This window comes from Gambusia affinis, linkage group LG03 (genome assembly GCF_019740435.1).
Source record: "Gambusia affinis linkage group LG03, SWU_Gaff_1.0, whole genome shotgun sequence".
NCBI classification, from domain to species: Eukaryota; Metazoa; Chordata; class Actinopteri; order Cyprinodontiformes; family Poeciliidae; genus Gambusia; species Gambusia affinis.
Genome location: NC_057870.1, coordinates 30,463,703 through 30,478,963, shown reverse-complemented (window position 1 = coordinate 30,478,963; position 15,261 = coordinate 30,463,703). Strand labels below are relative to the sequence as shown.

The following is a 15,261-nucleotide window of genomic DNA, read 5'->3' as shown; positions in this document are numbered from 1 at the left end:
AGAAAATGTTTAAAGTCGACTGGAAATTGAAAATATTGCTTACATATTAAAGGAAGAAATTATTTACAAAACCTAAACACCGACAACAAAGTCTTAAAAATGGCAGACCTAAAAACTGAACTATAAAAATAAATATTAACTTGTTGCACCTGAGTTGTTCATCCTAAAGTTTCTTTTTTATCTTTTATCCATATCACTTTATTTGCTGAAGTTGTTGGCATGTAAAACTATATTATTCCAGTAGTTGTGTGTTTATAAAGCTAACTAAAATATACTGAAATTATAGATATAATATCTTTCATTTTTGTGTTTATAAATCTATTTAACTGCTGTGAAATAATTTTAAAAAACAAAAAACAGAAGCAGTTTCCAACAGCTGTCTGCATCCAGTTATGCTATTCCACAAAAGTTGAGAAAAAACGCCAGAATTAGTTCAACAATAATTCAAAACATTTTTAGAGAATTGGATCTTCAGTTAAGTATTCGTTACCCAATCGATGTGCACATAATCACAATAACATGTTTGAATTCTGCACCTAAAAAAACTTAAGTATGACAAAACAGGAACTACTACTATAACAAATAAAACACTAAACTAATAACTAATAGAAAAAAACTAGCAAAAACTAATTAAAACTATCAACCGTTTATCCAAAGAGACTCTTTAACATGTAACACTGTGAATGATGTACATAAAAACCCTATAATAAATAAACAAACACTTAGCCTGGTGGCTCGCCAGGCTTGTATTACACTGGGGGAACCTGCTTACAGATGTAAACGTTATAGTAAACCACTCGTACTCATTTAACCCAAATAACGTTTCATTTACCCACAGAAAGATAATGTTGCTTTATCAAATAGAGGTTTTGATGTAGCAGCAGTATAACTCAGAACCGGAGCTTCGTCGTGTGACTGTTGACAGAGTTCCTCGCGCCTCCAGGACCTTCATGCTTCACTTGTCGTTGTGTACCTTTTGAATTTACGCCTCATGTCTCATATCCATAAACCCTCAAATGTTATAACGGTAAACATTTACCGTTTAAGCTGTCAATCAGCTTAAACAAATAATACTTATAACTTATAAGTTAGCTTGAGTTCACTCCTCCATCTTTCGAAACGATAAACGGGAAACAAAACACAGAAAAATCACAGCTGCGCATTGTACATTTAACGAGGTAAAACCATAAATGTGACATAACTGGAGCACTGGACCATAAGGAGAGCTGTGTGTGCACACACTGACGCCGCTGGATGCCTTCACTGTGGTAACCGATGCCAACGGCAGGTGAGAGGAACTCGGGATGCAAGCGGGGAGTCGGGTCAGAGCAGGAGGTGAGTTCCTCTGTGTATCCACTGACCGCAGCGCTACAGGTAACAATAACATCCAGCATTCAGCACCATCTCTGGCTTTAAGTTCACAGTGACGTTCAAATCAAGGTGGAGATTTTCATTTTTAGTGGTTGATGTTCTGCTGGGATTATTTCAAAATAAAAGAGCTCCTGTTGCTCTAAACTAAAACTGATCAGTTAACAGGAGATCTGTTAGCAGATAAGAAAATGTTTGCTGCATGGTGACTTGCAGGAAACAGATAAGATCTGTTCTTACATGAACTGCAGTGAAGCATCACTTTAACAGTCCGTCATGAAGCCTCCAGCCTCCCAGTTAAAACGAACATGAACCTTCTGCATTTAACCCTTTATCAAATCTGGAGATCTAAAAGTAGGATTCTGAAGCAAGATCCAAATTCCATAAATATGGATCATTTATCATAAATACAGGTCATTCTAGGGGTGGTTATCGAAATGAAGTTAAACCAAAGATTTAAATAGTTGTATGGAGCATAAATGACCGTGTTGCCACTCCTCAACATGCTGCTGTGCAGCACCAGGTTCTGACTGAGGACCTGCTCTCCTGTTGACCATATTTAACAACTCCATGCATTTTTAGTTTAATAACAAGGTATTCTCTAATCCCACTAATCCAATAAACATACTAACTTTAACTACTTTATCAATGGATTTATTTAACATCTATTCAGAAGTTGGAGCTCTTTTGAAAGGTCAGCTCTCATCCAAGTTTTTCTTGACTGATTTTGCATTAAAGTCTCATTTTATGACATATCAACGTCAAAATTAAGTTTCAATTAAATTTACCAACATCGAATGGTCGTGTAGAATATTGCTAAACGCATTGAAGATCATTTCATAAAGACATGATTCTTCTTGTGAAAGAAGTGAGGCACTGGGAATTGACAAAAAGCAACTGTGTATTAATATTACAGCAACTTATCCTCTGCAGGCAGATTTATTGATGTTTATATAGAGAGACTGCAGCTTGTTACCAAAGCCTCCCACCTTCCTGGCCGAGCCCTCGTAGATGAGCTGCAGAGCCTTTTCTTTTGCCAAATGTCACGCAGCACCATGCGTCGCTACAACAGCTCTAAACCTGATTTATGTCTGTTAATTAGGGACCTGAGACCAACAGAAACAACAGCGCATGAGAAGCAGACACAGGTGCTTTGGTAAATGCATGCAGTCGCTTCCTTTATGACCACGTCTTGAATTAAATCAAGCTTTTGTGTCAACACACAGACATGACACCAAAGTGTCCTGGGGGGATTTTATGTCACACTGAGGCCAAATTAGGATCCTGCTGCAGATGCATAAAAAACAAAAAGTTAATTTGTGTAACTTGTGAAACCCGTCAAGCTGCTGCCAGGATAATCTGTCTTCACACAGCTTTTGGTGAAAACAGCAACTTTTTTTTTTTTTTGTGGATAATGACTATTTATACTTCAAACAGACCTTCTGTTTAGTAATCCTCCAAGTTCAATTACTAAACACCTCAATACAGCAAACTAGCATTTCCTCCATGTTTCAGAGGCGGTCTCCAAACTCAGGGCTTCGTGTTCGTACCAACCGGTTAACGTCTCCTGAGGTTGACTCATTACAGACTCGGTTCATCACTTATTCCTAAAATCCGCCACAGTGAACACAATGTATTACCAATTAAGTTTCTGTCTGATCTACATGCAGAGAGGACAAGAACAGTACTGTTCAAAAGTCTTGAGTCAGCACTTCTAACTTATCTTTCACAAACAATAAACCAGTTATAGTTTTGGGGTTATATTTCAATATTTTTTGGGTTTTCAGGGTCTTGCTACGTTTTTCTTGGTTCAGTGTTTTACCATGTTTGAGGAATATTTTTATTAGTTTTTTGCTACATTATTATTCCTCCTCCAGGCAAAAAAGGCTCCAGATCTTAAAGAATGGAGCACCTAAATGCAGGGTTGAAATTCTGATGCATTATTTTCAATTAATTAATTACATAGATTTTGATGCATTAAATTTTTTTAATTCAATTAATGGCATTTTTTCTTTTTTAAATTTTCCCCCTGATCCTTTATATTTTCTAGTTTGACAGTAAATCTGTCACACAAACTACATCCAAGCTCATTTCTGCATCTAAACACAATCTGACGGGACGCTGAAGAAGATTGTTGTTGTATTGAAGTTGTGCTAAAAGCAGTTAGTTTATCAGCAAAGCTATTCAAGCCTAAAATAGCATCTCAATGCTAACAGGTAGCAGCAGTGCGGCTAACGCTAACACTTTGCACCAATCTGATGGGTGAATAAACCGAATTACAGATTAAAATCTATAAATATTGTTGTTATTGGGCTCATGTCTACTCAAAAAGGGTGTTTGAATTGAAAATGTTGCTTATTTTATCAATGTATGGTTTTCCATTAATTAATTACTGACCCTAAAGTTAACTTGAAATTTTTTAATCTAGTCCAACAATCACTTTAGACAAATTTAGCCTTAGTCACAAAGGCTACATTTTCACAATTTAGAACATTTTTAAAAAACTTTCTGCTGAACTGGAGATCAAGATCACCTTTAAAACCTCACAACAAAGTCTGGCTGTAATATAAAAACAGAATAGTTCTAAACTTTAAACAGATATTATCTGAATCCTAAACAATAAGCCCCGTTCAGGCACAACATTATGACCAGCAGGTTTTCCTGACAGATCTTTACTGTTTTATTTGATTTGACATGTTTCTGTCAAAACCAGCTTTGCCTTCTGACTTTGTGATTTAGATTTTGACTAATAAAGATTATTTTTCCTAATGACAATAACAAACAATTTAAGGAGAAAAAATTGCTACATAGTGATTATTTTAGTTATCAATTAATCTCTTGATGATTCTTTCAATTCGATTAATTTTAAATCAATTAATCAGATTTTAAAAATGACCACATTCTGCAGATTTCTCCTTTTAATATTAGAAATATAATAAAAGATGCAAATAAACAAATAATTCAATTCCTTTTTTGAAAAATCTAAAAAATGTTATTGTCCAAAATGTAAAAACATAGTATTCCTTTAGTGAACATCGGATTATTTGTAGCAGCTAAAAAATATTTCTCACATGGGAAAAGCTCAGCATTTCTGCTTGACTGAACATCAGTTCAGTGTAGGGCTGAGCTGGTGATTATGTTTTGGATTAAATAATTAATAACTGCATAACAAAAGATGAGCTATGAGTATTTTTTAGCTGCAGATGCATCCTTTGCTACAAATTATCAAGCGTCCACAAAAGAAAAGCTGTTATTGCATTTAACTCCATAAAATTTAATGTTATTATTGAAAATGGTTTTTTATGCATTTCTAATATTGTATAAAGAGCGGATGAGTGAAAAAACTGCAGATCAATCTGATTAATCGCCAGAATAATCGATAACTACAATACTGAGCACTAGATATAATTGTTGTTAATTGCATCAGTTAGTTTCTTGTTCTCCATCTTAATGTGGGGAAACTCTTCGAAACAACAACATAAGATTCCCACAAACCTTTCTTAAACTCCTCCAACATGGCGTCCAGCTTGGTGTCATGGAAGACGAAGTGGACCGAGTGGTTGTAGAACTTGGTGATGGTCTTCAGGGTGGTGCAGTCGTCCGGGTCCACGAAGGCCAGGTCTTTGACGAAGAGGATGTCCACGATGTTGGACTGCTCGTGCTCGTAGACGGGTATTCGCGTGTATCCGCTCTCCATGATCTCCGACATGGTGTTGAAGTCCAGCACCGCGTCGCTGCTGATCATGAAGCAGTGGCCCAGAGGCGTCATGATGTCCTCCACCGTTTTGGTCCGGAGCTCCAGCGCGCCTTGGATCATGTTGAGCTCCTCTTTCACCAGGTCGTTGTAGGGTTCGGTTACTTTCAGCATTCCCACCAGCTTCTCCCGGTTATATACAGTTCCGATCTCCTGGCCCAAAACGCAGTCCAGGATCTTGCTGATGGGCCAAGACAAGGGGAAGGTGAGCAGCATGAAGAGCTTGGTGAGCAGGATGGTGTTGGCCCCCACTGCCAGGCCGTGTCTGGAGCACAGCGCCTGGGGCACGATCTCTCCAAAGATCACGATGCCGACGGTGGATGCGACCACAGCTCCAAGTCCGGACTTGGTGAGGTCGTCCAGGAGGATAGTGAGGGTAGTGTTCACCAGGACGTTCCCGAGCAGCAGCGAGCACAGCAGGTAGTTGCCCTTCCTGCGGATGGGCTCGATCTTCCGGGCCCACTTCTTCTCCTTGTCCGTGCCGCAGCTTTGCACGATGCGGAGCTCCATGGGGTCCAGCGCCATCAGCCCCAGGTTGAGTCCGCTGAACATCCCAGACAGCACCAACAGGCAGCAGATGAGGATCACCTCCAGCCAAAGGGGCAGCAGGGACGTGCTCTCCTCCTCCACCACCAGTACTCTTAACTCCTTCTCCTCCTGAAGTAACCATTTGTTCTCCTGGGGGTCGAGGATGCACAATCCGAACACTTTCTTATCTTCGTTTTTTCGAAGCTTATTTACAGTGATGTTGACAACCCCGGCGTTGTTACGGTAGTTTACCTCCATGCGCCCTTTCACTAACATACCATTCGAGTGTTCGGGACAAGTCCTGTTAGGAGACCGGTACTCGTCTTCATCAAGTTCGGCGAACCTGATGAGCTCCGAGCTGTTGGGTAACAAGTGGGTACCGTAGAACCTGAAGACGTTCAGGCTGCCCTCGGTCACCTGAATCATCCCCTCATTGGTGATCCCGGCCGGCAAGTCGCACTTCTCCAGCCGCATCCCAAGTATCTGAGTGCCGCCCTTGGACTCCCGAGTCGCTGCTTCGGCCTCCCTTCCCGCCAACACGAACAAAAACACGAATAAAGTCAGAGGAAAGCCCAGTCCACTCGAGTCTGTCGCCATGTTTGTTTCACTCTATGCCAACGTCCGACCTGACGTCAACTACTCCTTTCCTGGGGCCAGCCTACTAGTTAGCATAATCACTCACGGCCAATCAACGAACGATACGTCACTCGAAAACTTTCCTCGAGCTCTCTATGGTAAGCTATTTTACCATAAAATCGGCTTACTGACACCCCAGTTATAAGAAATGGGTTTATTTAGACATATTAGTTCATTGAGATATTTCTAATTAGAATCTGACGACATTTATTATAAATGACGTCAGATTTACCAATAAGTTCAATGGAGGCTTCATATCAAGATCTACAATGAACTACTGATGTTTTTAGCAACATGTACAGTGGCTTGCAGTTATCCCTTGAACTTTTTCATATTTTGTCACATTACAGCTACAAACATAAATATATTTAATTGTAATTTAATGTGAAAGACCAACACAAAGCGGTGCACAATTGTGAAGTGTATAAAATATGTTTTGAATCGTATAATTTTCTTTCTACTTCACAATTGTACACCACTTTGTGTTGGTCTTTCACGTTAAATTCCAATCAAATATATTTATATTTGTGATTGAAATGTGACAAGATATGAAAAAAAATTCAAATGGTATGATTACTTTTGCAAGCGACCGTATTTCAGATATCAACAATTAAATTATGAGTGGTGAAAAAATAATTTAAGATATCTCACTTTTTGTTCTGACTTGTCAAAATTCCAACTAAAGAGAGCTTAAATTACACAAGAATTCCACATATCTTAAATGTATTTTCAGACAGGAAATTTGACAAGTAAAATTTCAGCCATCTTGAAATTCAATAAGGAGTTGGAAAAACAAAGAATTTTGTCTTGTTAAAAGTCTTCCTAAGATAATATCTGAAAAGATTAGACATCATGAAAATGTTTTAATATAAACAGCTTTTCTGTTTCAGATGTCTTGAATTAATATTCTGACTAATGTAATTTTGACTAGCCACAGTTAAGATTGAGATACATTACATTTTAATTCTAATGAATTCTAATCTAATTTTAATGTGACTCTTCAAACCATGACTGACATCATTTGAGATGTCTTAATAGGACATCTCAAATGTAAATGTAGTCAAATTGTGTCAACACTCATATAAAGACATCTGGAATGAAATCATAGATATTCAGGCAAACCCGATTTTATGTTAAAACGGCCTGCCGTAAACTCATGTTGGACTTTTTCAAACTCTGATTGTTTTTGTTCTTAAGGTAGTTTCGCCTGAGCTGTTTTATTAATTCACCTCTTCATCAATTTATGCAAACATTTGGCTGCTTGCTTCTTCAATTTTGCACTAAGCTACTTAAACCAAAGCATTTCAGATGTTTTCACTTTAATTACAATTTTTTTTTCATTAAACCCAAAGAAAAATTAAATGCTGTTAGAGCTATTATCCAAGGTTCTTAAAACAGTTGTTGCCGATGCTGATGTGTGTGGCCAGGAAGGATCTCCTGTAGCAGTCTGTATTACAGCGAATCTGAAGGAGCCTCTGACTGGACATACTGAAATCTTAACTTCCATCAGACTATTTTATTCAGGCAAACCTTCAATGCCTAGAAATACTGTGGCACTTCTGGTCTTATCTCCCTATCTACTCCATTTTGTTTTATTTATCTTGTTTTTAAGCCACTTTTTATGGTTTAATATGTTGATTTTATCAAGCACTTTTGCCACCAATATTGTGAATCTGTAATGTAAATGATTATATTTTGGATTTTCCCTTTGTTTGAGGTCAACTGACTCAACTGACTCCAACAAAATCCAATTCAATCAAACAAATATCAAATAAAAATCACTTTTAATGACCTCCTGTTGATAATTATTATTTATTAGAGTCACAAAAACAAATTTATTTAGACTATGAATAAAAAATAGAAGCATCTATAAATCATTAGTTATGTAGAAAATGACTCAGGCTAGCTACAAATTGGTACAAAAAGTGCCACCACTCCATTGTCCATGTGAAAAAAGTTGAAATGGCAGTGAAGATGATCGTTACAAGATTTCATCATTTTGTATTTCAGTATCTTTGATTGTTATGTATTCAACTTTTCTGGGTACAAAATTCAGCTTTGATGGATGCTAGTCATTTTGCCTCTTCATCATTTGTTTCTTCAGTTGTTTTGGTCATTTGGTCAGGGCACAAAATGGAAACTTCACTGAAACATACATGCATAACACTCTGCACTGCTGGGCAAATGTTTTAAGCTTCTCTGTATAATTTGAAGAAGACGTCAGCTGATTTATTTTGGTTTCACTTAGATTCAAGTAAATTCATTCAAAATGAAACAAACAAACAAAAAAAGTTTACTTGTGTCAGCAGACAAGTTTCAGACCATTAATGTCACAGCTCTGTTAAATACTTAATAATTTTGAACCTCTGTTCTTAAACCATGTTGTTTTAGTTTTCATTTATGAACTGATTAAAGCGTTCATAAATGAATGTTTAACAGTAGGTTGATGTATTTGGATAATATCTTTAAAAAATAGTAAGGGTGGTTAATCGGTAAGTTTTAAAGACAGTTCTATTTTTAGTTTTTGTTTCTGATTACCGACTCATTAACAACAACATTATATAACAATAAAGCTATAATCAGGTCAATCAGTTCCAATAATTGTCTTTGGTGCAATTATAGCACCACCTTGTGGTCAAACCATGTACTAGAGGTCTGGTGTTCCCCTTTGCTCTTTGTTTGGATGTTTAAGCGGGAAATTAAGTGTCAAACATTTATTTGTTGTGCAAAGACATGGAAAAGTCCAGTTCTCACCTATAAAACGCACTAAAACCAAAAATATTTCACTTTTTGTCTGCATAAACATCTGAAGAGTCCCAGCTGCAGGAGGAATGTGTTTGGCTCACAGCGAGTTGCATCTGAAAACCTGGTAGATAAACGTAAACGTTCACTCTGTTCTGCTTGTGTTGCCCAATGAGCAGAAATCCTGGAGAAACCAAAACTTCCCACTAAACTGCAGATTTCTGTGGAATATTAAAGCTAAAAGATAAATCTATCAGGACGCCAATACATTCCTGCTGAGACATTCACAAGTAAAGCAGCAGATGATACACTTTACAAAAGTATTTAGGCCTCTTGAACCTTTCCAACAAAACAAAGTAGCACATTGAAACTATATATTTACAAACACCTAATAAAAGCACAAGTGCAATTTTTCTCACTGTGAAGTTAAATCAGATCAAACTTTTCTTGTTTTGGGTCGTTTAGAATCACAAAAATCACGAGGAGACTTGAGAGAACATGTTAGTTTCTCTCCTTCACTTTGGTTCATCTCTCAGAACAGAACAGAACTTCTCAAAACCATTTGTTGAAACCTCTAATTATGTTGTCATTTGTTCAAGTTGAAAATGCCTTTGTACCTCATCCTAGAGATGATGTATAATTCTCCTGTTTCCTGTATTTTCAATTGATTTTGTTATGTAGATAAACCTGCATTACACAAGTTAAATTCTCTCAGCCTCCATAACATTTCAGTATAATTTCCTTGCTGGGACATCTGAGCTCTGGTCTTCAATACAGAGGCTTTGGGCAACTGGACCAAGTCAAAATTATTGTAATTCCAGTAAATCTGTTAATTCTAAGACACTTAAGCTTATTTATTTATTTTGCCTTGAATGCAGCGTTACTATTCTATTTTTCAGGTATCCCAGTTTTTTACCAGCCTTGAACACATCATCTCATTTGTGAATCGCTTGTGGTATGAAAGTCTCTAAAGTAAAGCAGCTGGTGATTGGAAGTGTTTTACTACTGTTATTTTATTACTTGTGCAGTTTGAAATGTGTCGATTCGAGAAACTGTTTACACGTTTTTATGGACTTTATTATATTATTGTACACATTTGTGAATTATGTTGTATACTTACAAATCTTGTTGTGTGCTTTGTAGATCTTTTTGAGACTAATTCAGCTCCATACTTTGGGTCAGCAAGGACAGCGCTAGACTTCCGTACAGTTCTGGTTCTGTCCAGCAGGGGGAGCAATACCAGACTCATCCCTGTTTTTGCTACACATCCTAAGAACCCTGTTGAGTCTGCTTATTTTATAAATTGAAGAAAATGTTAAAAGTGACTCGATAAAACAAGAGTAAAACATTTTCATAAAAACGGCATTAACATGAGATGGATTTTGAAAAAGAAACTGGGTTTTTCAGGTAATCCAATAGTTTTGAGAAACGCTCTAACTATCTTACAAATGATTCGAGAAAAACACCAAAGTGACAGAGTAACAAACTTCTGAGTTTGACTTTTTAAACTCAGAAATCGCCAAGTTTCTTTTTTCTAGAAAATGCCTGAGATTAATTTCAAAATTTCTGAATTTACTCCTTTTTTTTCTAGCTACAATGACCCTAATACGTTTATGTTCAGATTCATTTGCATCGTACCGAATGCAGTTCGGTGTCCTTAAAAACACATAAATACAAAGTCGTAAAAGTCAACCAGTAACAAACAGGACATTTTTATAAGTGCCATCACCAAATTCATCGATACAGACCTAATAAGTTGGTCAATGATTCACTTATCATGGCTCAAAAGTACAATTAATACCCAGTTAGGTTGTCATGTTTCATGTTCGCCTACTAGAGGTCCGTACAACTCCAAACATCTTCATCAAATCTCTGCGTCACGTGACCTCGCAGTTAGGTTTCCTCCTGAAGCTCTGCGTAAATCTAAAGCCAAACATCGTAGGGAGTGGAGGCTCCGGGAGGGAGGAGGAACAGAGGGAGGAGAATGAAGCCGGGGCGAGTGGGAACATTTTAGACCACGTCTGGGGTTTTTGTTCTTTCTTTAATTTCTGTTTATTCACACAAACCCGCGGGGAGACGCGCAGCTTTACGGTAAGAACCAGCCGCTCACCTTTTGTTTTCTCCTGTGTTGAACCGTTCAGAGGTTGAGGTGAGGTTCGGTGCTGTGAGATGGATTTTTTTTAGAGTAAAAATATGTAGAAAGAAAGTAGCTGTCTTCTAAAGTAGACCGAGAAAGTTACCGGTGGAATGGAAAGGAGAAGTTTGGGTCTTTTGGGTTCAGAAACTTTGCTTCGCTCTGTTTTCTTTAACTTCTAGTAATTCGAAACTACACTCGACTGTAGAACATCTGCTCACTTCTTACTGAGCTGAATTTTGAGACGGGAAACATTCCTCCTGAGACTGTTGTGTGGTTGCTGTCGTAAAGTTTTGGGAATATTGCTAAATGATGTAGAAAAGCAGATTTTTCTACCTCGGTGTGATGGTTTTTAAGCTGACTGTGATGTCACTGATGTGTCATCTTTACATCATCAAGAGGCTTTCAAAAGTTCATTCACATCCGGTAACCCTGGAGCAGATACTGTATCTGCTTCTGTTATCAGGAGGCGATCAGAACTTATTTTAATATTAAAAATGGCCCCTGATCAATAATCCAAAATCATCAACAAATTCATAAAGAAATGTATTTATTGTTTGTTTGTTTGTATATTTTAATGTATAATATTGTATAACACAGTGGTTCCCTTACTATACCCTCCCCCCCCCAAAAAAAAAAAAAAATCAACTGGACACACACATCTTTAAACCAGACATAAACCTACACACATATTTTGTGTTCAAACTCTACTGAAGTTTATTTCACACTTCAGGTTGCAACAAACAAACTATAAACCATATTTACAGTGAAACACTTTTGTGTAACTTTTGTGTTTTTTGTTGTTTCTTTTCATTCATCTATACGCCCCCCATCCTCCCCCCTGCAATGGCAATGGCCCCACACTTTGGGAACCACTGGTATAAAGAAAGGCTTAAGAGAAAAATCTGCAGAAAATGCTCTTTTTTTCTCAGATTAATCGATTAATCATATTAGTTGCAGCCCTATTATGTTTATAAACTTTTAGCCAGAAAACTGCAATCAGTGCTCTCCTGTCTTTTACTATAACTATGCATTAGTATAATTACAGAAGAAGCTCATATCTTTAGCTGGAATGAGATTCTTACAACTTTAAATGGAAATACCACAATGCACCGGCCACTTTATTAGGAACTCCCTTTTTGCCTTCAGAACTTCCTCAGCAGAGATTCAAAACATTTCTGAGTGTCTTTTTGGTCCAGTTGACATGTTGGCATCATGCAGTTGATGCTAATGGGTCGGCTGCATATTAGCTGTTTATCCTTTCTGTTCAGTAAAGAACCCTGCAGTTAGCTGCAGTTAGCTACTTTCTAACGATGTATTTACTCTCAGAAGAATGACGAGTGATCATTAGTTTCCACATCATGACTGTATTTTTTTGCTACTTTAACTATTTACTTATATATATTTTACATATTTCTAGTTCTTTCTGCCAGCTGAGTGGAAGTGCACAGCAAAGTAGCTTTCATTAAACAGGCCAGGGGTTCCCAAAATGTGGGTCGGGGCCTCAGGAGGATCATGAGACGTCACAAAATCGTCCAGGACCATATGTAATGTAATATAATATAATGTAATGTTTGTAGCCAAAATGGACAAAATAAAATAAAATAAAATAAAATAAATACGTCTTGAAATGAGTAAATGTAGAATTAAATGTATCATTAAATAGCATGCAGTAGTATACATTTTTATTAAGTTTTATAAAATAAATACTTTTAAAATATGTATATTTATTTGACTCTAAATTTATTTTAAATAAATGCAGGGAAATAATTTAATGTAATTTTAGGGGGTTACTAACTGTTATTTTACAGCCTGGAAAGTTTGGGAACCCATTGAACACTGTAACAGCAGAGTGACTGAATATTTTAAAACCTTTTTGACGCTAAGCTGTGCTTGATTGAGGTACAGTCTTATTTTAAGGAAGGAGATATTTCAAACAATCAAACAAAACAGCAACATGGTTTCAATTAGACACAATTATCAATGTTAATGTTTATCATTTAACAAAAAAGGTTCAAATACATAACCTTGAGGCACTCCATGTTTCTCTTTATCTTCTTACAACATTTAAAAAATGTTCTTTAGTACAACAGATAAACCAGTTCAGTTGCAACATTTCAGCTTCATTTGATACACAAAGAAATTAGAAATTATCTTCAAACTGTTAAAAAAGACAATGAAAAGATTATAATATAATTTCTGGAAATAATTTGAGGTTTCTTTTCATTTGTTGTTTTACTGGCAACCAACTGATGTTATTTCCTGTGATTCAAAGAGAACATCCTAAAAAGCCAAATAGATAATCAGATTTTGTGGTTGGTGGTGAAATATTTTCTTCACAGTAAAAAACTCCTCCAGTTTCCTGCCACAGACTAAACCCGTCCCGTTTCAGAGTCAGTTCATTGTTGTTTGCTGTGAGTCTTTTTTTAGCGTTGTGGTAGCCGTCAGTTGGCAAGAAGTTCCCAATTTCTGTTATCTCCAATCAAATGTTAGGTGGATCCAAATGTGAAGAATTAATGCTTGGTTATCGAAATAATAAAGTCAAATAAAAAGCAACTAAACATGATAAAATTAGACATTTTAAAATAAAGCTTAGCTTAGCCGAATCTCTTCTATTGGGTAAAATGAAGGAATGAAACTGACAACCATTCAGACCCGTCCTGTTTAATCTGCTTTATTCCAACTCTAGTTTGTGCATTAAACCGGTTCATCTGGGCGGTGAAAGGAACTCAAACTGAACTCTGGTTTTTCTAAAAGCAAAGGTCTCGGTTCAGCTGAAGTGAACTCTCATGTGGTTTGAATGCCTATGTGAACACCAAGTGAAATACTAGGAAGCAGACTACACCTCAGGGCATTCTGGGTAAATACAACCAAAATAAACGCGAGCGTCTAGCGCTAGCGGGAGAAAAGTCTCGCAGCCTTTTACAGAAGACAAACAACCGCCAGAATCTGACGCCACTCCAGTTTACATTTTGTGAAGAAGGAAGTTGCCCTCAGTGTCTTCTTCAGAGGTTTTCATGTCATTTCCTTTAGTGGTTCTTGGTGCAGCGCCCCCTCAGGTGAGGAGGGGAACAGCCTTTTCAAAAGGTTTGGTTGGTTTGACACAGTGCAATGAAAAATGCAAAGAAAAAAAGCGAAAATCTCATAAATTTGCAATTTTGGTTCCCAGGCAAACCAAATTTAAAGGAATAGGTGTGAAAACACAACACACTCTGTATGAGCGCCCCCAAGTGGTCAAATTAATAGTACCTGAATAATAAGTGAGTAAGTCCAGCTTTCCTGCCATGCCAGCCTCTTAAAAAGATTCCAGCTTACCTGAGGAGAAAAGAAATGTTTGAAAATCTAAATTTCCATATTTTCACCCAAATCTACTTTTAAGGATCTGATTGTTTGACATGAACAAAGAAAGTGGTATTATAAGTTCTAGGAGGTCAATCAAACTGTTAGCTTTTTATGGGGTAAGATGAGAAGAGGAGTGGCTTTTGTGACCTGAGAGGTCAGGTGAATAATTCAGAGGTTGATTGTTTTGGGTCTTTTTGTTCAGCGCTCGGTCTCAAAGCCTTCATTCTGTCATAACAGCACCTCGTTTTCCAACGCCTGCTCTGCTAATTTCTGTCAGGCTCCTGTTCAGGTCACTGCTTTACTCTTTAGTTTTACTAACAAATTAAAACCTAAATCTGTGTGAGCATTTCTGGGCATCAGAGTCACAAATCAGCCCCGTTTTATGGAGAGTTTTCTAAAAAAATAACAAGTTGCTGGTTGGAGTCAATTTCCAGGACATTTTAATTCTGTGTTTACTTATTTACTCCCAGTCGAAGGAGGACTGACATTAATCAGTAACACGCAGAGACCTTGAAAAACCTTCACAAACAGCCCGATGTGATTCACAGAGTTTGTTCAGCCTCGGTCCGGAGAGTTTGAATCAGTTTGGGCTCAAATCTTCCCGTAACGATTGACAGGTTCAAGAAACAGAAATCTGAGAACCTCATAAACAATCGTCATGCCTCAGTTCAGTTCTGTTTCCTTCCTTATGTCGTTCACCTCTTTACCTTTAAATATCAAAATATTACAAGAACGACATTTATTCCAAGTCTTGGTG

General features: G+C 37.2%; 2 protein-coding genes across 7 annotated transcripts in view; one reads left to right on the top strand and one right to left on the bottom strand.

The window, feature by feature from the left end:
• LOC122828487 (metal transporter CNNM4) overlaps positions 1 to 6,292 on the bottom strand; it is a 37,900-nt gene extending 31,608 nt beyond the window's left edge. For all 5 annotated transcript variants that reach the window (XM_044112097.1, XM_044112098.1, XM_044112093.1 and 2 more), the window contains exon 1: positions 4,864 to 6,292. In XM_044112097.1, coding sequence (XP_043968032.1) covers positions 4,864 to 6,247 — 1,384 coding nt within the window. In that variant the 5' untranslated portion in view covers positions 6,248 to 6,292. The remainder of the gene's footprint in view (positions 1 to 4,863) is intronic.
• Positions 6,293 to 10,965: 4,673 nt separating this feature from the next.
• LOC122828486 (phospholipid-transporting ATPase ID-like) overlaps positions 10,966 to 15,261 on the top strand; it is a 46,103-nt gene continuing 41,807 nt past the window's right edge. Inside the window, exon 1 of one of the 2 annotated variants that reach the window (XM_044112091.1) lies at positions 10,966 to 11,119. The gene's annotated coding sequence lies outside the window, so the exon portion shown is untranslated. The remainder of the gene's footprint in view (positions 11,120 to 15,261) is intronic. The other variant, XM_044112092.1, reaches the window with a different exon arrangement.